General features: G+C 36.8%; 1 protein-coding gene across 8 annotated transcripts in view; it reads left to right on the top strand.

Moving 5' to 3' along the window:
- Positions 1 to 23,385, top strand: part of kidins220a (kinase D-interacting substrate 220a) — a 55,036-nt gene that overhangs the window by 22,698 nt on the left and 8,953 nt on the right. For 3 of the 8 annotated variants that reach the window (XM_077240048.1, XM_077240051.1, XM_077240049.1), the window contains exons 21-27: positions 858 to 1,002; positions 1,117 to 1,279; positions 16,285 to 16,463; positions 17,259 to 17,503; positions 18,692 to 18,802; positions 20,820 to 20,849; positions 21,907 to 22,044. In XM_077240048.1, coding sequence (XP_077096163.1) covers positions 858 to 1,002; positions 1,117 to 1,279; positions 16,285 to 16,463; positions 17,259 to 17,503; positions 18,692 to 18,802; positions 20,820 to 20,849; positions 21,907 to 22,044 — 1,011 coding nt within the window. Of the gene's footprint in view, positions 1 to 857; positions 1,003 to 1,116; positions 1,280 to 16,284; positions 16,464 to 17,258; positions 17,504 to 18,691; positions 18,803 to 19,552; positions 19,607 to 20,819; positions 20,850 to 21,906; positions 22,045 to 23,385 lie in introns of all 8 variants that reach the window. The other 5 variants (XM_077240046.1, XM_077240047.1, XM_077240052.1 and 2 more) reach the window with 3 other exon arrangements.

The following is a 23,385-nucleotide window of genomic DNA, read 5'->3' as shown; positions in this document are numbered from 1 at the left end:
TTTATACTATGGAAGTCAACTGTTTGATTGCCCATATTCTTTAAAACGTCTTCCTTTGTGTTCAGCAGAAGAAAGTAAAATTCATACAGGGTTGAAACAACTTGTGGCCTATATTTGATGGCAAAATGACGACAGCGTTTTTGTAAGTAAATTAATGTTAATTTCAACATTTCCTAATACATTCGAAAGTTTGTATGTGTTAACATTAGTTAGAGCACTGTGAACAAACAGTGAAACGTTGTATTTTTTTTAACTAGTGTTAACAAAGATTAATAAATACTGTAACAAATGTATTGCTCATTGTTAGTTAATACATTAACTAATGATACCTTACCAATTTATGTAACATTGTTATAATATTATTATTATTAATAATTATTATTTTTTTGTAGTCAAATTATCATTTATTACTTCATACATCCACCTTGGGTCCAGTTGTAATTCCAAAAAATATAATTGCAGATGCCAGTTTGTAACACTTGCAGGAAGAAAAGTATGTGAAACGTCTATGGTACCATTTTTTTAAAGTGTCAAAATACTTTCTGGAGCCACTGTTTTGCATTAATGATTGTAGCTACATACTTATTGAAATGTTGCATCTTAAGACTATATGTATGTGTGTGTCTGTCTGTAAGTGAAAGATTGAGACCGATCTGTGAAAAAATTGAACAGATCTTATGGATATAACACTGTTATTGTTGTAAAACAGGTTGTAAATGTATTTGAAGTTCAGTGGTACATGACCGTGGACTAAAGCCACACATCAACACTACGTGTGCTAAACTGGCCTACAGGTACAGTATCACACAGACTCTATTAGCCTCCTGACATTGAGTTCTCTGCATATTGGTGTGTAGGACACGTACCGCAGGAGACAGATGCAGCGCACCGTTACGCGGCAGATGTCCTTTGACCTGACCAAGATGCTGGTCACCGAAGACTGGTTCAGTGACATCAGCCCTCAGACGATGAGGAGACTGCTCAACATAGTGTCAGTCACAGGTCAGTGTGACCACGTTTTTGCTTCATACATTCATTATTGATTGTGGCATGTTAAAGACATAAGCGATTGCTTTACTAATATATATATAATAGTAATGAAGTGTCTTTTGACAGGTCGCCTGCTTAGAGCCAATCAGATCATCTTTAACTGGGACCGTCTGGCATCCTGGATCAACCTGACGGAGGAGTGGCCGTACCGCACATCCTGGATCATCCTCTTTCTGGAGGAAAGTGATGGAGTCTCAGACCAGGTCACACTGAAGACCATTTATGAGAGGTCAGCTTACACATTCTGACAATACACATCATCTCTGTACCTCACGACACCAAACGTCAAATATCTTACTGTACAAATATCATAAGAGGGATTTTATTTACTTCAAATAAATAAATAATATAATTATAGAACTAAAAAAATAAATGTTATAAATAATTACATTTATTTTAGTTATTTATCGATAATTTTATTTACTTTAGTTATTTAATTCATTAATTGTATTAAATTTTTTATTTTGTTGTTTATTATTTTGTTCAGAATTTATTTACTTATTTCGTTTAATTTGATTATTTTAGTAAGTTATTTAGTTAGTTATTTAATTCTATTATTTATTAGTTTATTATTTCTTCAGTCCTACTGAGATGTATAAAATTAATTACAATTAAATACTGTACAATTTAAGTTGACTTGTTTTTCCGTGTAATAATGCCTGCAACCTGCAGGTGGCAGTAGGACATTTCTGTTTCAAATTTGGTCCACTGCACAATTCCTATAAATCCGGATGTCTCATTGGGTATGATGTACCATGAAATATTTCAAGCTTTGATCTTTACTTTCAGCCACTTTCTTACAGCAGGATATGTGTGTATATACAGTATATATATATATAATGTAAAGCAAAACAGAAAAGAATGATGCTCAGTCACTGCCTGACTAACAGACTGTCACTCTGTAATAATTGTCTTGTTTACTTGTTGTTAAACATGCAACAGAATCACATTTACTTCTGCTGCATCCTCTCTAGAGCGTTTGAGGGGTGTGTATGTGTGTGTAAGTGCTGGAAGGGGAGATGTTGAGGCCGTTAGGTTTGCTGATGCTCAGTGTTTGGCCTTTAAAGGTTGCTCTGTCACACTGCACTAACATGCTGTGACTCCTGGGGCTGTAGAAGTGTCAGAGCATCTCAGTGTCAGCATCTGCTCTCTCTCACCATCGCTCTTTCTTTCCCAGCCCCCATGATACCCTTTAGCGCTTCGTCTCACCCGTTTTTCTCCTCTTTCATACCCCGAAATACTCTTCATTTCCTCATGTCCACAATAGCACTGCATTTCAGCGGCAGCGAATCTTTCACTGTGGAAGTTAAAATAGAGGCCTGTAATGTTTTCTGTCACAGATGTTGCTCAGATAAGAAACGGTCAAATCTACTTGGGTTTTTTTTCTTTTTTTCTTTTTTTTTCTTCTGTTGCACTCTCGAGGTCACATGGCAACGCATTTGCTTGTTTTTTATAGAGATTGCTGCGTAGATGCAGACCTGCGTGTGTCCACTTGGTGCCTGTTTTAGCAGCCGTTTCTCATCTGGGTTTACAACAGTTAGCCACAAACTGTTTATCGGTTGATCTTGGACGGTTTTTAGGCCCTTTAGTCTCATGACCAGAGTGACCCGGACTTGTTTGGTCAGTATGTGGTCTGCAGTGATGTTAGAGCCAATCAGGAAGCACCGTACTGCCTGTGTGGAAGAGAAGTGAGTGATTTTCATAGGTCAGCTGTCATTCTCAATCGCAGTCATAAGGGCTAGGCTTGTGTTTGCTCTTGTGATGGTCTGTGAAGGCCGATGGACCGATATAATTTGCTTGGGAAATGGACGTAGTGTGTGTATGGGTGTGTTGCCCAGTTTAGCTTGGTTTTCTACATCCTTCTCTCTTTCTCTCTAGCACACAACAAACACACACTCAAATTCCTAGAAGAGAGAAGTGGCGAAATCTCCTCTTTGTATGATTGCTTCATGCTAGGTCATTATAAGGCAGAGCTTTACAGTGCCTTTTGTGTTTTTTCTTGAATGAATGTTTGTGTATATTTGTTTGTGACATTTCTTTCGAGCAGTTTGAACAGCTTAACCCGTAAAACCAACACTACAATGCAGAAACTCATTAGAGTGTGTCCTTGTAAATAAGAATTAGTCAGGATAGGTAATGGTTGATTATTGAATTTGACTAGTTTGTCTTTTTTTTTTATCAGATAAGGAAAACCCTCTCAGAGAAGTTGTATCTGTAAATTATTTTTATTTCCTTTTAACCCTCCTATTGCATTGGGTCCATTTTGAACGGAAGAGGTGCATAAAAAAAATACATAATTTTTAGTAAGAAGATGAAACCTTGTTAGTGTGTTAAGACAAAAATATAAAATAGATCATTTCTTTTTTTCCAGATTGTTTTTTTTTACAAAAAAAAATAAAAGAAAGAAAGATATAATCATTTAAAATAATTGTTACACCTTTTCGGGTCCGTTTTGACCCGAAAGTGAACCTGTAGCTTTACGAAATAACGGTTTACGGGGTTTTTTTTTTTATACATCTATTACATAGATTTGTATCAAATTACTTATGCAAAATACATTTAGGCTCCTTCCTACACAAAATGAAGTAATAGCAAGATAGAAAACATGGTAACATTCATACCTTTAAAACTTGTGCATTCACTCATTAATTAATGAGAAGTTACTGATCAGATACAATATGGTTTTAGTTGAAAGATCTTAAGTTAGAACTTTTATAAGCTTATGTTCCACCAGGTCCAAACTGACCCTGGGAGGCAAAAAGTGTACTTTTTTTTTTAATGCAGTAGGAACACTGCTGCTACAATATATTAAAGCAAATATATATATATATATATATATATATATATATATATATATATATATATATATATATATATATATTACTGCTATACATTTTTTTTAAATAAAAAATTAATCTTTCTAAAGTGTGCCCCGAGATCTCTGTTGAATACAAGAATATGTCCGGTGTGAACAGAAACTGCGCCTGGTGGACATGACCCTAAACCTGACCAAAAATTATTTGTGGCTTTTTCAAGAATGACAGGTTAAATTAACAATATATGTAGATTTGTGCATTTTATAGATTAAAAGCAACTCAAAGTGCTTTAAATATCAAGTCAAGACAAACAATGAAAGTAATTGTGTAATATTATGTATGTGATTTGCATAATAGACAAGTGAGAGAAAATGAAAGCGTGCCTCAGTTTCTTTATATCTTCCAGTGAAACAAATGGTCGTATTCGGAGGAACTTTTGTGAGAGGTTCCTTTACTCATAGTAATTAATCTTTAGTCATTTTAGTACTTATGGACACTATTGTTGTCAAAATACTTGGAGTTTGCAATTTCATGCCTTTTGATGACTTTTTCAAAAACTATAACTGCTATTGAACGCTTATGTATAATTTGTACAACAGCATATACATTTTTGTTGTATGATGAGAAAAAACAATAGTGATATAAACAAACAAAAAACAAAAAAATCTATATACAATTACTTTATTTTATTTTATTTTTTGTGTATGTTCTTTATGTTTCTGGCCTGAGACTACACGAATGAGTGTTATGTCTTTTATTGTCTGTAGTATGGAAACAACTTTCCAGTCCCCTAGTGATCTGGCCCTTTAATCTGCACCAGAATGTGAATAATCTGTTAATAACATCAGCTTGTTTTATTATTAACATCAAGACAGGCTACAGTAATCCAACCACGCAAGCGAAACACAAAGATCCCTGTGTCCTTACACTGGCTTATAACCACCAGGGTCTATAAACCACCTTGACCAGAGAAAAGTACCTCTGTATTTTGAGTAAAACTACTCAAACTCACACTGGCTAACAAGCCCAACAAATTGAAAGGAAAATTTCCAACCAATTACCTTTCTGACCAACATTGACACACTCACTTCAGTCAGTTTCACTGTGAAGCTTTTTTTTTTTAGGCCATTCAGTCTGGACTTAATGGTCTCCATTCTGTAGGACCATGAGTCACGTTTTTTTTTTTTTTGGTCTTTACGGCCATTATTTTGGGCTGAGAATGTCTTGGTAATAGTGAGACGCATTTGGGCCGTTTTACCATAAAAAGCAAACAGGAGGAAGTCCAAATGGAAAGTGAGCGAGTGAGCTAAAGAGATGTTGTGGTGGCTGATGGCTATGATCTGTAGTGGACTTTTTGAGCACAGTCAGGTCCACCGGGAGTTTATTTATGGCTCGTTGCTCCGGTTTTGCGCTTGTTACGAGGTGTGGCCCGCCGAGCCGGTTCTGCTCTGACATCTGGTGTCCGGCTTGTGCCAGGATGGTATGACAGAACCTGACTGGGCCGGGTACCATGCCCAGTCCGCCCTCCCCTTATCAGCCGGCTCTGGCCCGGTAACATATGTCCCCCTCCTCCCCTACGCTGAGAGCGGCCCTTGTTAATTAACCCACCAGGAGAGTTGGCGTGGCATGCTCCAAAACGACCAATCGCTGGAGGGATTCAATGTGGACACGCCCCTTCACCTTTTGTCCACACTTCTCGGCATCTCCTTGGCCGCGAACCCGGTGTGACATTAACGGGTGAAAGAAAAAGAACACGGAAGCTCTTGCGCTTTCCGAAAGGCTCGTCCCACTCACAATGCTTCCTGTCACAATGCTCGGCTTATTCTTTGAGGGAACAATTGGCTCTCAGTGCTGGGCTTCAAATCCAGGATTTAAAGCGATTTTTAGCAAAACTTTCTAACTAATGACACTCGAAGTGAATGTGTGCGAGGCTATTGGAGCTAATTAGACAGACTCTTCTCCCAAGTACTGAAACATTAAGATGACATACTGTTCATTCAGGATTACTTTAATTGGTACAATTATTGTAATTTCAGTCGCAATTACGTCGGAAGATAAAAGCGCCTTCTGAAGCACATTTATGTGATTTCCTTTATGCGAAAAGACTAATAAGCCTTTAAGTAATTCTTCTGAAAAGCACACGGCTTCCTTTCTTCTGCTCTTTTGAACCCCTTTGCCTTTGAGTTGGAACTTCTCACTTTCCTGTGAATTCATATTTTTGTCACGTACCGTCTTGTCTCTAGCATCTCGATGTGTTTTCTTCTCCGCCTTTGGAGGGAAGCTATTGTCCATGAACCTGATCCTTCAAGAACTCTTTGGTGGAAGAGGTAAACTTAGTAATTTAAAAAGTGCAGCCATTATTTGCCCAGAGGCTCTATAAATGATTAGGCGGTTGAAAGCCCCATCTATTCCCCAAAGGAGAGAAGCCCAATCTAAGATAGGGAGTGCATTTATTGGGTGCACAAAGTGACCTCCAGATGGATTAGATGAGTTTGAAACCTGGGAAGAGGTTGTGTGCTGCACAGAGGGATTTAAAATCGCTCTTTGGATCGGTCCTGTGATGCTCTGCAGGTCTGTGCCATAAGGTCCATTTTCGTGGCCATTATTGTGAGTAAAGGAAAAGCCATCATGTCGGCTCACACAAGTTTGGGCTTCTATAAGTTTGCTGATTTTCAACCAGCTTTGTATTGTTGAAATGTTTGTAGTATATGCAAATTAACAATGTGTACTTTTTCTCCATGTTACCTTCATGCAGATCTACCTGTTATGCGTAAATGTGGAAGTACGATCTCTAGTTTCACCAAAAGCCCTGAAGCTGTCAAATGGATGCAGGATGACACACAATGATACTTTTGTTAAAAATACAGTACTTCTGCATACAGTACTTCTGCACTACTTCCACGTCCATGAACAGTTGGATCGACAGAGGGGGGCATCCAGTGCATTATGAATGTTGAAGTTTCCCGACCTTTCAGGCAAAAGGGAACGCCACAGGCTTTTTCCCTTTTTTATTTTTAAAGTTCACATTTCTACTGCATAGACAGCCAAGTTTTATTAAAAGCCCATCTTGCCAGCGGTGAATTACCACTTTAATAACCAGGGGAACTGAAATTGACACCCGGAACCCTAAATTGTTGTGTCAGCAAATCTGAGGGGAGAACATTAGTGTAAAACTGAACAAATCACTCCATAACCTGTCAGTTGTGTGGCTAAGACTGGTAAAGGTAAAGGCTGTGTAAAGAGTTTTTTATGAAGATGATGGCCTTCTTCCGCAGGCAAAAAGCTTCAAGATCCTGTCAAATATCTTTAATCAGTTAATAGTGATATTTACGTTCAGCAAGAATAGTATGGTCTAAATGGTACCTTGCTGTTTTTTGTGATGTGAACTTTCTGGAGCACCTCAAATTTAGATAAACTTGCATTTTTATCCACCCTATGAAATCTACAGTATGCTGGATGAAGAGTACACATCATTTTGCCTCCTTTACTTTTTAAGTTTTAATTCAACAAGCACATGTTCCTTCTGCCATCCTTGCACTTCCATTATTGTTGTTTCCACCTTTGGGAGTTGTTTTCAGTCTTGTTTTTACTGACGTTTTCCAACTTCTTGAAAATATATCTATTGTTTTCCAGTAAACCTGTGTTCCACTGCTGCTCGGGGGAAGCGCTCGGGGGAAGCGGGGGGGAGAATCCCATGAAAGTTCATTATTTCTTTTTTTTAGATTCTGGGCAAGATGTTTTTGTTTACAGATGGGTTTACTCATTCCTGGAAGTTTGGCTGCCAGTTTGGAGGTTTCTCTAATCTTGCACTGCTTAGTTTATTTCAGTCGCTATGTATCTGTGAGTTAGAACACCATAACTCTGCCAGAGATAAAAATGAACTTGAACTAATCAAATAAAATGTAAATACAATTCTACCAAGATCTAAATGAATAAAACCTCTACAAGGTAATTTTGCCATCCCCAATAGGCCATCATATACAAGAAAATCTTTGAATCTTTGAATGAGTCGAATTTAGGCAAAATTTTGAATGTTTACAACTCTCATGCCCCTCCCCCACTATCAACGAATACCCTCCCACCGAGTTCGTGCTCGTCAGTGCGTGTGCACCAGATTTTCTGTGAACGCGCACGTCTCATCAGCATCCATCAACACCATGAGGTATTTTGTCATTGTTGTTTTGTTATTTTGGAGTAGATTGTTACGAAATGGATTACCCACCAATTAAATGTAAATAAACGCAATCGTCTGTCTGAAACGCTATTATTGCTTTATGGTATATGCGGCAGACATGGTCATTGTACATTATTCTATTGCTTATATAACAGAGCTAACGTTAGTCAGATAGCACATACAATAACAGTAGCTTTACTACTGTTCTTTCTCTCGTAAGAAAGATAGAGTAGCATTGATTCTTCCAAAAAGCCTAACTTTATCCCTTCATCCGGACATGTTTATCCACCTAACGTTACGTTCACACGGATTTCAGTGCAAACAAAGCTAACGAACCTGCCCAACAAGTGCTAACGTTAGCTATCCATACCAACACATTTGGGCAAACATACTTCGATCACTAACACAACACTAAGAAATAAAGTAACTAGTTGATAAAGCAAAATTACCTGTCGAGAAGAAATGTTGCAAGCTCTGCATCCAGCTTGAACCCAATTAGAGAAACCTCCAAACTGGCAGCCAAACTTCCAGAAATGAGTAAACCCATCTGTAAACAAAAACATCTTGATTGTAACGTGTGCGAGGGGAGGCGTGTGCACGACCTGTGATTGACAGTCAGATCTCACACCCCCCTGCGCTGATTGGACCCGATGATCCGGGAGCGGTGGATTTTTGCAAAACTAATAACACGCTCCAGATGGAGTTAGAAGCTCTGGCTTTTTTCTAAAACCACAACACTTTACATAAATAAAGATGTTGTTCTGTCGGATTATAGTGTCGATTTCACTGAATATGATCAAAAAAATGTTGCCGACGGCAGCTTTAACTAATTGCTATCACTCCATGTGCCCGCCCACCCGTCCCTCCTCTCAACACCCCATAGCCGCCACCATCCACCTATCATACGAAATCTGTCACCTGGTGATGGTGACTGTTCTTTTCATGGGCACTTTGATTGTCTTTATTGATTCAGAAATGAATTGTGTGTTGGCATTTGCTTCTCGGGCCCCTTATAGAGGGCATCCCCGTGTTTGGGCCTCATTGAGCGTTCTCAAACTGTCCACACAAGGGTGGCTGTAAGCAAAGTCGAGTGCCAAATTCAGCACCAGGCCAAAGGGGAAAATAGTGGGAGAATTATACTCTTTCCCGTCAGCTGCTTTGTGTGGGAGTCTTTGAAAAAGAACAAGAGTAGGAAAAAAAGGGCTAAGCCAGCTTTGGGATCGATTAGCATTTGGATAAACCCGACGAGAGACCTCTCAAGTGCTCAACATTTAAGGCAGCCACTCCGCTAGCCCGAACGATGTAACACGGCTGTGATCAATAGCAGTATTGTTTGAAACGCCTTTGGTATTCTTGATGTGCTTTTATCTTTTGTGTGCACTTTTAAAATGGCAAGCATCTTGAACGGCAAAGCTTAATTTCCCTCATTCCCAGTGCTTCCATGACAGATGAATGATAGCACTTTTTCCTTTGCAATTTTCTCTCGTAGTAAAGGCAAGAATGTCAGAAGTAATTGCTAAACAAATCACTTGATGTTGCAGCCAACTTCTCCCACCAGCTTCAAAAGCTGTCTTTTTCTGCTGGAAGAATTACATCAGCTTCAATTGATTATAAATGCTATTCTTAGCATGGCCGTGGAATGATGTTTGTGTATGTATGCATGTATTTATTGTTGAATACAAAAATTTGCTAGTGTATTTGAGGTGGAATTAGCATGCTTAATCCACTGCCTACTGTGTCTCATAAAATTAGCTGTAACTGGCGCATATCATATCCATAACCATCAAGCATGCATCTCCACTTTTGGCTATTTTGACTTTAATCATTGACTAAATGCTCTAAATTACTACTTCCTGTTGTCTGTGGATCAAAATGACCGATGAAAAGATGTTTAATCAGGCAAAATGTGTAACAAAAATCTCCAGATGGCCTTGAGAATATTTTTTTTAACATTTATTATTTTTTGAGAATCCATAAAAATGAATCTGAAATCTGAATGAATCAGTTAATCTGAAAAATAAAACATTTATTATTGTTGATATTGTGTTCTAAAGCCATAATTATTTTGGTTGGCCAAAAGAGACATGTCTGTACATTTATTACATTTTTCATTTTAAGCTTAAACATTCAAAATGTAACGTCATTAAAAAGATTTATGAAGCAATATTACTTCAGTAATGCAAGATAATGCAGATATAAGAGTGTTATATTGAACTGATGACAGCAGTCTCTCATCACCCAGAGCGCTTGCATTTTTAATACAGTAAAAAAAAAACTATATTAATATTATACTAGGATTTTCAGCATCATTACTCTAGTTTTCAGTGTCACATGATCCTTCAGAAATCATTCTAATATGCTGATTTGGTGCTCATGCATTATTATTATTATTATTATTATTAATGCTGAAAACAGTTGTGCTGCTTCATATTTTTTAAATCGAAATTTCTAATTTCTAGAGAACAGTTTATTTAAAAAAAAACGTTTGTAACATTTTCTTAACTGTCACTTTTGTCAATTTAATGTCCTTAAACAATTAAAGTACTAATTTATTTAAAAAACATCCAAACTGACCCTTTTTGAATGAAATGTATATTAAAATGCTTTTGTAAGAGTATATGTATTGTATTGGTTTATTAAATAAAATATTGTTTGAAATTTACTTTTTTATATTTTCCAATGAGATTTCTCATAACCTAATAATTTTAAAACCTAAAAATCTGATTCTTTATGGCCGTGCTCGAGCAGTTAGCACACACACTCTGACACATTTAGCTGTGGTGCTCATGCGAGTGATGAAAGTTCGAGTCCAGGTTGTTTCATTTCCCGATCTCGATGCGCTCTGCTCTTTCCATTATTTTAATAAGACAGAAAAAACATCCCAGTCTGACTAACACAAAAGGCTGAAGTAAAGGCTAAGGAAACAGCACATTAATTGTGTTTGGAGATAGCCTGGGTCTGGCTAAGAGTGAAAATCCCCCTGAAGACCTGCAGGTGTGTCTCTTCCTCCTCATATGGTTGGTCTTGTTTTAGCCAGTCATTGGAATGACGTCGTCATTCTGGTGTGTTTATGGACGCCTCAAAGGTTTTAGTCTGGGTGTTGTGTTTGGACGAGGCCTGTGTTGGGGTGTTTGCGCTGTCTCACTACACGCCAGATTAAATACAGCAGTTTTCTCATCAACTGCTCACTGCCCACTATTGAATGTGTGTGTGTGTGTGTGTGTGTGTGTGTGTGTTTGTTTTACTATTCTATAAACAAGTCAGTGACAAACATCTCTATTTAGAATTACATGATTACAAACCCTTCATTATAGACGTCCAAGTTGCTACTATGAACTCATAATGTGTGGCACTTTGTGCTGTCATTACAGCTATGAAAATAGCCAAATCTTGTTTTGTCAAGACATAAAGGTGTACGTGAATTTCTTTTTTCAGCCAAACACAATCAGAGTTAAATAAAAAAATATCCTGACTCTTCCAAGCTTTATAATGGGACTGGGAGTGAATGGTACCTTTGTTTTTTGAAGCCCAAAAAAGCGCATCCATCCATCATAAAAGTAATCTATACGGCTCCAGGTGGTTAATAAAAGCCTTCTGAAGTAAAGCGATGCATTTTTTTTGTAAGAAAAAAAAATCCATGTTTAAAACTTTATAAACTGTAATCACTAGCTTCCGGTAACGTCCGTATCTACGTTCACGAGAGAGTCCGCCGTATGACGTAGGACTTAAGCGTATCGCTTCAAACAAATAGAGCTGGGCAACAAACTCAAGCTCCTCTGACATTTCTCTTTCAAAAATTCTCATTTTAGACTATTAATTCGTGACCAGTGTTTTGTTTTGCTTGATCCTCTGCGCTTCATCAATGCGTCATGCGTCGGGTCAGAGGTCACTCTTCAGCTGGAACTCGACTCGCCAGTCATATAAAGATGGATATTTTTCTTACAAAAACACATTGATTCGCTTCAGGAGGTCTTGATTCCCTGGAGCTGTATGGATTTTTTTTATTTTATGATGGATGAATGCGGAAGGTACCATTCACTCCCATTATAAAGCTTCGAAGAGTCAGGATATATTTTTAATATAACTCAGATTGTGTTTGGCTGAAAGAAGAAAGTCATATACATTTATGATGGCTTGAGGGTGAGTAAACTATGGGATAATTTTCATTTTTGGGTGAACTATCCCTTTAAGAAGTGTTCTGTAAAATGTTCTTTGAGGTATAATTAAAAAAAAAAACTATATTAATATTATACTAGGATTTTCAGCATCATTACTCCAGTCTTCAGTGTCACATGATCCTTCAGAAATCATTCTAATATGCTGATTTGGTGCTCATGTATTATAATTATTATTATTATTAATGCTGAAAACAGTTGTGCTGCTTCATATTTTTGTGAAAACTGATACATTTTTTAAATACAAATGAAATTTCTTATTTCTAGAGAACATTTTATTAAAAAAAAAACTTTTGTAACATTATCTTAACTGTCACTTTTGTCAATTTAATATGTCCTTACAGAATTAAAGTACTAATTTCTTTAAAAAATATCCAAACTGACCCTTTTTGAATGAAATGTATATTAAAATGCTTTTGTAAGAGTATATGTATTGTATTGGTTTATTAAATTATAAAATATTGTTTAAAATGACTTTTTAAATATTTTGCAATGAGATTTCTCATAACCCCATCTGATTCTTTATGGCCGTGCCCGAGCATATAAGTTCATCAATTTGACAATTTCAATCAAATACACAAATCTTACATCAACACATCAGTTATAAATAATTGAAAAATTAAGCTATTCTTGCTGTTCATTTATTTAGACTGAAGTCTGTAAAATTCACACCACTGTTCCGAACTAATTTCTAAACCAACCGTGGTTGATCACTTTTCGTGTCGGTCAAGCGTTCTCATCTTAGCAATATGAACCGGACTCGAATGATGAATGAAAAGTCTGGCTATGCGAGACTATGCTTACTTAGAAAGCGCCACTAATTCAGAGATCATTAATCGAATATGTTTCACAGACACATACTTGGCTATGAAGAATTGTTTAATGTTTCTAAATCTTAAATGTTCTTCCTCTGTAAAGCAGGTTCCTTCAAACTCGAGACTGGAAAGTGTGTGTGTGTGTGTCTTGTGACAGAGGAAGTTGGTTCTCTAGAGAGGCTCTTGTCACTGGCTCCTGTTTGTCTGTGTGCATGCTCACACACACACACACACACACACATACAAATACAAATAAACAAGCCCAGCTGGATTTCGGAAGAGACACAATCTGCCCAGTTCTGCCTAATCCAGTGCGTGGGAAATGAACCAAACCTCTCTCACCAGCACACGTCTCTCTTGCTCAGCCCTTCTTAAAGTGATACTTCTGCATGTGTGTGTGTGTGTGTGTGTGTGTGTGTAGAACAGACAAGCAAGCATGTGTTTGCGCTGAAGTTTGATCTCTATGTTGGTCACGTCCTTGAGCCTCCACCCTAAGTACGAGACCTCTACCTAATGTCCATCATGTGGAAGGTCAGCTGACTGTTAGCACAGCATCCGACTCTGACCCGCTGACACACAGGCCTGCGTTAGCACAGTGTGGGCCTTTGTCCAATGACTTCAACATCTGCTCTCACACCCAGCCACTCGCTCGCCCTCCAACACGCACACTTCTCCACTGAAATAGTGAGTCACTTGGTGAGCATCGCTATTTATACAGCCATCAGAGGATGATGAGACCAAAGCAATTAACTAAAATGGTCTTCTAAACTTAAACCTTTTGGAACATGATATTTTAACATGCCATTCAGGTCATAATGACCATAACACTGTGTCCTCACCAACATGTTATTTTTCTCTCCATGAGGCAACAAAATCTCATGGTGAAATCTTGATAATATTTCACAGGCACACAAAAAGGCATAATAAAGAGTAATAAAATGTATTACATAAAAATTAATAAAATGTATTACATACAATTTATAAAAAGAGGTCTATATGTGTAAAAAAAAAAAAAAAAGTTGTAATAAATAAATATTATTGGAGTTTTACAAGAAAATACTATTTAGGGGTTTCGACTTGAAAATTGCATGTTTAATTCAACATGTTACTTGTTGTTTCTTTGTAATTATTTGTGAAATATACTAGCAAGTTCTGAGTAAAAGATGTTTCAAAGTGAATCCTACAGCTACTTTTTACAGTGCAAATTGACCAAAATGACATGCTTGGTACATTAGATCTCTTTGTCTTCACCCCTAATAAGAAACGCTTTTGAATGATGTCAATACTTGTAGGCGGAGCCATGTGTCATGTGTCACTATTTGTAATTTCAGAAGCATCATGGATATCATTATTTTTTTATATGTCATATGTGGCTTAATATATTAGTTAATTTTCTATTTTATTTTTATTTGTTTCAGTTTGTTTGTTTGTTTGTTTATTTCTTTGTTTGTATTTTAGGGCTTCCTGAGTCAACTAACATTTTGAATTATATCACAATAGTTCATGAATTTGTGGCCATTTTTATGTAACTTTAGTTAAATAAATTTTTTAATGAATTTAATTTATTTTTATTTTCTATTATTGTTAACTTAACAAAACTATTAAAAATAATTTTCTGCTGTTGAAATAAAATATATTCTATAAAAAACTTAATACTTAAGAAAACTTAAATGAAAATTAGAAATGATGCTTTGGCAAATAACTGAAATAAGTTTATGCTGAGATGAAGAAATTACTAAAACTGAAATAAAAATAATTAAAGCTATCTAAAAAACAAAGTCTGATTAAAAATGACAAAAACCATAACAAAGTTTATTTGTTTTATCACCCCGTTTGGCCTAAAACACTGTTTTTGTGGTCATCCAGTTTTAAATGTTGACTACGGAGCTTCTTCAGATTTTGCGTCGCTGCGTTCTCTCCGTATTTCCGATTCTTTGCAGCCTTTATCCACTGCCTAAAACACGCTGGTTCCTTTACTAGAAACTGAAAGTAACTCACTCCTGCTAAACATTTACTCTTTGAATTCTCAAAAGACGACAGATTTTTTTTCTCTATTTTCTCTAGTCAGGTAGCACAGATTTAAAAAAAAAAAAAATAATAAAAATAAAAAAAACAACAACATTATTGACAGCCTATTTTGCCAGTGGTGAAGTACCCCTTTAACAATATTAACATTGATGTGTGATTTTTCTCAACATCCACAATCAATCTCCTGGCTCATCCATTTTTTTATGTTTCATATACATGCAGAGTGGAATTTTGGTCCAATTAGTTCTCAGAAGCTCTCGTTGCAGAAATAGCAACCAAACAACCAACAAAATACAGTGTTGCTTCGTTGTATCTAGTAAGGACGTGGTATAAATAGCTGTGACATATCAGGTCAGAGGTCATTTGATGAACTGACCATTTCAGACGCTCCCTCCAGGTGTGTATCGTCTTGCATTTAGATATCAGTGTTTGTTTACTCTGCCTCACCATCTCAGTTTAGCAACAGGTCATCTGTGTCACTGTGTCAGCTCTCTCCTGCCCAGTTTATACAGCTAAAATCGGATTACTTAAACCGCTGGTATGGGACGGGGCCAAGCACTGAGCTCACCCTCTTCACGATGTAATGATCCGTATGGAAAAAGGACTTATTGTGCCCTCATATCAACCAACAAAAAGATTCAGCTAGCTTTTCTTACTAGAGAGTCAGAGGTGTGGACTGGGGGCAGATAAGAAGATAGAGGAAGAAATATGGGGTGCGCAAAATGTCTGCGTTCAGCAGAAGCAAATCTTCAGATTTATTTGATATGAATTCCCACGCTCAATAAGATAAATTGCAATAGGAAACCATTTATCTGTAAGCGCCTGACATCGTGGTGCAGAAATAACTGCAGAAACCACATGCGCTCAAAAACTTGGGCTAAGCTTGTGACTAGTGAGACATTTTACTGCAATTTAGAGTAAGTTTACATGTTGTTATTAATACACACTAAAGCAATGTGACCATAAATCAGTCAATCAATCAATCAGTCCAGATCAGTATCAGAAATAACCCCCCAATGTTTACATGCTGGAATTGATTTTCAGAGGCATTTTGCCTTTATTCAGGGAGTTATACATGTAATTATTTAACTGTACATTAATTTGCATCCACCCCCACCCCAATATTTTAAATATCTTGGACGCTTTTAGCCCCAAAATCTGTTGAATTTCTGAAACCGGTATACCTTTGCTGTTTATTCTGTACGTTAATGGTCACCTCATTGCAGGATTTCTAAAAACATCCCCACCACTAAAGATGTGGAGCCTCTGTTGGAGATCGATGGTGATATTCGCAGTTTTGAGGTGTTTCTCTCATCGCACACCCCTGTTCTCACCGCTCGTGATGTGGAGATGTTCCTGCCCTGTACTGTCAACCTGGATCCCAAACTAAGGGAGATCATCGCAGGTACAAACCCACACACACAAGTTTGCCTAGCTATAAATAACGAGGGCATACCATGAATTTATGTTGTTTTTATATAAAGCAAAGTAGAAACTAACCAAAACCCAACCACATAAATGCTTTGGTAGTCGACAATAATTGGCAAAAACACTGATGTGATGTCTCCAAGTATAGATGCGTAAATGCACACAGTGCTCGATTTACTGATGGAGACTTCTCTAAATCAGAGAGGTGATATCTCATCACATGATATTGGTCAGCTGGTGTGTGCTTTGAGACAGAAGACATTGCATGGTGAATGTGACAATGGACTGTGCAATAAAGGTTCCTTTGTGAACCCAGAGAGATGAGTAAAGTCTCCATTGTGTTCACCTCAGGAAATGAAACATCACTGAATCTCCATGAGCCGCTTGTTTTCTGAGTCAGCCAGCCAGTCTTATTTGATTTGCCTGGGTGACTCAGAAATATTATTTCCAACCAAACTAATTCTGACGTCTGTTTCAGCCCTTGAGACTTTGACGTTAAAGCGAATGTGAATTTCATTGGGAATCTTTTCCTACGGTTATTTCTTCAAGGTGCGTTTTTGCGATTTGCCGCTTCTGTTGGGAGAAATCAGTGTTTTTCTAAGAGAATCAAACCACAGAGGCCTTTCTTTTCTCACATGTAACGAACTAAAAATGCTTCATTTGGCTGAAGTCGACTGTGAGTGGGAAGATTTGAATGCCTTTAAAGTGTTGGCCAAGATTGGGATCTAACTTTCTCCTACTCTTTCTTTCTCTATCTCCCTCCCCGCTTCAGATGTACGAGATGCACGAGAGCAGATGCACCTCGGAGGAGTCAGTTATCCCCCACTGCCCCTGCAAGATGCTTCGGTGCGGCCACACTCTGCATTTGGGCAGAATTCTTTGTCCTGCTCTCCCACGGGCTCTTTCCCTGGGCCTTTCCCCGGGCCTTTCCCCCCTGCTGGAGTGATGCCAGCCACTCAGCCCCACAGCAGCTACTTCAGTGGGCTTACGGGACCCCAGCACCCCTTCTACAACCGGGTGAGACGTTGGATATTGTGCTCAAGCAAAATGCACCGGTGTTTACGGTTACTGAAGCATACTTGTGATAATTCTAGAGCAAAATACGACTGAGAACAAAACTGACCTTCTGGCATGGTTTTTAGAAAACTTCAACCCCAAATAATATATATATATATATATATTTTAGAGATTACGCAGTGCTGGTTAATTTTATATTTCAACATAAATATGTTGTTGTTATTATTATTGTTGTTATTATCATTAATAATAATAAAGTATAATAAAACAAAAACAACCATTTTTATTATCATGGTTAATGATTATACTAATTAATACTATTATTAATTAGAGTTATTAGTAACAAGTTGTAGTTGCATGATTAATATTACTTTTATTATTATTATTATTATTAATAACAAATTATTTATGCTGTAATATAAAATTAACCAACATTGTAAAAAAAAAGTTTATTTTTATTTATGGGGTTTACTGCTACTACTAATAATAATTTAAATACTATTTCATAAACTATTAATGATAATAGTTGCAGTAGTTGTAGTAGTAAGATTATTCATAATAATAATACTACTAACACTATTAATAACAATAATGTCATATTTCATACAATATTCAGCTTATTTATTATTATTGTTAATAATATTATTATTATTACTAATTTGAATTATTAGTAGCAAATTGTAGTAGCATGATTAATAAAAATAACTATTAATAATAATAATGATAATAACATATTATGTTGTAATATAAAATTAACCTGCATTGTAACTTTTTATTTTATTTGGAGTTTATTTTTTATTCTTAGGGTTTACTACTACTACTACTACTACTACTACTACTACTACTACTACTACTACTACTACTAATAATAATATTTCAGAAAATAGTACTACTACTATTAATATTAAGTAGTAGTAGTAGTAGTGAGATTATTCATAATAATATTAATACTAACACTATTAATAAAAATAATGTAATTATTCCTACAATATTCAGCTAAAAGTTTATTTTTATTGTTAATAATAATAATGGAAGATATTAAATATACTTAGCCCAGCCCTAATAAATCATCAGTGTGTTTATAGGCTCTCCTGGGTGTTTGACCTTTCATTAAATGAACCTGATGTTGCGCTGACCCTCATCTGAACCTCTGTCCTGATTATTCGTCTGTTCTCTCCACATCTGTAGCCTTACTTCCCTCATCATGTTTATCACCTGCCCCGAAATTACCCTGGCAACCCCCATCACACCCCTTCACGCCCTGCCACTAAACTCCATAAGGACCCAGGTCTGGGACTAGTAAGTACATAAATGACTCTGTAAATACACTGCAGGCAGACACGCGTTTTACTGCCTATAGTCTAAATGGCCACAATAATGTCTTTATGTCTCTTTGCACTAAATGTCTTTTTTCATACTTTGTTTCAAGCTCCTCGTGACAAACAGCCTGTGGCTTGTAGCTATAATTTACACATTAAACTCACAGAGCAGTTTTAGGGCTTAATGTCTCTGTGTTAATCACAGTGCCGTGCCATTTTATATATTGTAAGCGTTTGTTGCTTTCTAGCATTTTCCCACGATGCTTCTTACACCAAATATGGATGTAATTTGATTTTAAACAACATTTTTCCTTTCCTCCTCTCTGAGTCTTAGATTTAACCAGCAACCCTTCCTTTAAGACTTTTGTATGTAAATGGAAAGCTTAATGATTAGCTAACATTTTTGCATGGCAAATGAGTAATAATCTCTCTGCCACAAAACATTAACATACGAGTTAGAATGTATAATGAATATGACATTATAACCTTTGTGATTTCTGGCTGTTTACGTAGTCTGCCTACATTTTAGATCAGAATGTCTGTCTATGACGCTGTACATTGTAGAGAATATAAACTCTCGTTGAAGACCTGATGGAGTTCAAAACTCCCATAGTTCATGCCGATCTCTTTGTCAGTCCTCTCTCTTTTCCATAATAAATGTCCACACTTCTGCAATGGTCTTTTATCCTCTGGTTCTTCCTCTTTCTTCCGCTCTTTCTCCCTCCATCAGGATATAATCAGAGAGGACTCACGTGAGGGTCTTCCCTCTCCATCCCCCTCTATGGTAACTTTAGTAGTGTGTATGTGTGTGTGTTTATATCTGTGCATAAAAGATGCAGCAGAATCTTTAATTGTCTGCAAACACACACACACGCACACACATACACACACACACATGTGCTGGTGGCATGTTACATTTACATACAGTAGCTGTCGAGTTTGAGCCTGCGGTGCTTGAACCCTAAAGCTTGATGTGCAGCTATATATATATATATATACTATTATAAATGGTAATATTTCACAATATTACTGTCTTTTTACTCTAATTTTGATTGAATAAATGCAACCTTGGTGAGCATAAGATTCAAAACGTTAAAAAAATGCAAATACTATTAATACTGAATTAAATGACACAATATTTATACAATTAGTGTGCACTATCCATTGACTGCGGGCTGTAGGAATTACATTACTGTTGTGAATTCGGTTCCCTGCTAATGCCAATAATCTCAAAACGGCCAAATATTGGACAAGATTATCTCTTAAGATTAGACCTATTACACCATAAATCACTTTATAACATCCATTACCAATGCTCAGACATATCATCCATCAAAACTACCATCAACACCAGCATATTCTCCATTCCTGCGCCTCCATTCTTCTTCCCCGCTGTTTTCGTTTGAGTCACGCCCTGCCGCTGCTTTCTCTTTTCATATCCTGCCCTCCTTCTTTCAGCTCTGTTGTTTTGCCCTTTCATGCCTCCATCATTTGATCCGCTCTCTGGTCTGTCCCCTCATGGCTGTGTGTTGTGCGTGGTGTGAAAGGCTGCTGTTATCAGAGGCTGGCTGGATTAGCATCAGCAGTGCTGGGACGTCTCGCTCTTATCAGCAGAGAGAGCCGCTTCCTTCAGCGCACACGTCTGTTTCCTCCTCCCGCTAATTACACTCTTATCGCCCCGCTCCAACACTCGCCCATCAGGGTGGGGCCGTTTTGGAATCAAACAACTTCTTCTCGCCATGAAGTCCTCTCTGTTTCTCCTTTTATCGTTCTGTGTGTCTTTTCTGCTCAGACTCTTTGCCAGTTCATCCTTACTCCAAAATAATGTTGTTATGAGTCGCTATATCTTAAGTTTTCTGTTTGATTGGCCTGACCTAATCCTTACTGGGAAATCCATGCAGGTCGGATCATAAATAATGTTCTTGTGTGCGTTTGATTTATTGATGATTGAAGCATGTGACCTAATCCCTCCTTTCCTCTCCTTTTGCCACTCCCAGATAAAATCTCAGCCCTTCAGAATCAAGCAGGTACAAATATTGAAACCCTTCAGTTTTCTCGTGTTTTACTGTTATTTACAGGACTCCTGCTCGTTTTGGCTTGCTTCACTTCGAACCAGAAAAAAATGAACAGCCAGTTCTGTCATTGTGAAATTTCTGTTCAAATACACGGTCCAAATTTATGTGAAAAAGCGAACATCACATGCTGTCCAGATCCAGAAAGGACTAAAAAGAACCATAAAATATACAGCACACAGGTTTGCATAGAAGTTAAGTCCTCTGAAGCCATTATGGTGATTTATGTAAAGAAAATGTAGTGTTGTTCACTGAAAATTTCTCAAATATTATTCTCCATTATATACATTTAAACTGGTATGTCAAGTTAAAATTTGACGTCAACTTAAAACTAAATGCAAATGAGTTTTTAGAGAACAGGCTGAATTATCATTGAGTGTAGTGAATATTTATTCACAGGCTCCTCCTGATTGGCTGCTTCTATTTCAGTGTTCTGCAGTTCCACCCAAAATAGTTTTCAATGCACTAATTTACTTTTATTTCTTGTATTTCTTCTTAGTAAACATGCCTTCTGATGATGAGTAGGACAAATATTTTAGGTGAAAACAATTGGTGTCAAGCTATATTGAGAATCCACAGCATTCATTTGTGAACAAAGAATCATGGTCATGGTCATGGGCATTTAAAAAAATAAAAAAATCTTTAGCTGCTTATCACAGTAGATGTTTCCCAAGCAGGCTTCCCCAGATATAGATAAATGGCCCAGTCATCATCATATGAAAACATGCTTGTAAAATTTTGATTTATTTATTTCATTTATGGTGTTAACTAGGGCCTCAAATGATTGAAGGAGCAATTTCATAAGAATTCAAATGAAATATAATCCATGTATTGTTCCTTCATCCATAACTGCTCAAGAGTTCCTCACTCTGTGATGACATTGGATCACTGCTTTGGCTTTTCTTGAGTTGCACTGCTTTTGCATTGCATGGCTTTGACCGTGCCTCATGCCTTGTTATCCCAAAATGTATTATGAATTAATATTGAATAAAAATTGTGTGTGTGTGTGTAGGGCTCTGCTTCTGTGGTTTCTAGTGGAGCTCAGGTCCTCCTCAGTTCTCTTAGCATTGATGGAGTGTGCGAGAAGCTCAGACAGATCCAGGGCCTGGACTCCAGCTTGCTGGAACAGTACATCGGCACAATCAAAAAGGTATGTTCTGGAAGAGTGTGCTAAAAGGTGCACAGAAAAGTATGCAGTCGGTTTAAAGGTTTGGCATGTGATTTTATTGTGCACATAATAGGCACTTTCACCAACACAGTACACATTGTTGTTCCATTGTTTCTTTAAAACATTAGAGGTGCAAATCTTTAATGTAAATATACACTATTGATATAAAGTTTGGTGTCAAATAAATTCTGTTCTTTTGCTCTTTCTGTTCATCAAAGAATCCTTAAAAATAATTATATTCATTATTTTTAACAAAACTATTAAGCGGCACAACTGCTACTGCTTACAAAGACTGCATTTATTTGATTAGAAATACAGGACATTGGTAAGATTGTGAAATATTATTACAATTTAAAATAACTGTTTGATTGATTCTTCAGAAATCAGTCTAATATGCTGATTTCGTGCTCAAGAAACATTTCTTATCAATGTTAAAGACAGTTGTGCTGCTTAATACTTTTATGGGAAATGCGATTTTGCAAGATTCTTTTATAAATAAAACTGTCAAAAAAGCATTTATTTGAAATAGATTTTTGTTTTAATAATTTAAAAGTCTTCACTGTCATGTTTTATCAATTTAATGCATCTTTGCTGAATAAAACTATTAATTTATTTTACCCTATTAAGCCCTAACACTACTCAAGTAAAAGTATTTACTCAAGTAAAATTGAAAATAAGGACTTAATTTTGATGATACTTAAATATTAAAGGTAAAATTTCTGATTGGTTAAACATTTATTTGTTCTAGCAAGCATTGGTCGGTAATCAGCACTAAAATACAGTGTAATTTAGTTGCACGTACATTCGAGCTTCGACGATATCTGTTTTTGGCTCGTTTTGACCGAATCAGTGAGTTGTTCAATCAAGAACAGCTGCAATTCAGTGATTCACTCATGAATTGGACTGATCCAGTGTTATTTGTGAACCAATTCAGCAGGTTCTTTGGAATTGGAAAGAATCGCACATCGCTCTTGCGTCTCAGATAGGGTGGATATTTCTTCAGTTCAAAGTAACAAGGACGATATTGTTTTTAAGGAATGCAGTGGAGTAAAAAGTGCAATATTTGCTATGGAAAGTAGTGAAGTAAATGGAAATGTTTCCCAAAATAAAAATGATAAAGTACAGACACGTTAGAAATGTTCTTAAAGGGATAGTTCAACCAGAAAAGGAAAATTCTGTCAGCATTTATTCACCCTCAAGTTGTTCCAAACAATGAATTTAATTTCATTTGCCAGACAGTTAATGGTAGCCCTTGGCTTCCATAGTATGGAAAAAAATACTTGGGAAGTCAATAGCCGCGTTTCCACTGCCAGGCCACGGTCG

The sequence above is a fragment of the Siphateles boraxobius genome, unplaced genomic scaffold (genome assembly GCF_051911475.1).
Source record: "Siphateles boraxobius isolate OS27281-9 unplaced genomic scaffold, OSU_SipBor_1 22, whole genome shotgun sequence".
Taxonomy (NCBI): domain Eukaryota; kingdom Metazoa; phylum Chordata; class Actinopteri; order Cypriniformes; family Leuciscidae; genus Siphateles; species Siphateles boraxobius.
Note: the sequence above shows the minus strand (reverse complement) of the source record. Positions and strands in the feature narration are given on the sequence as shown.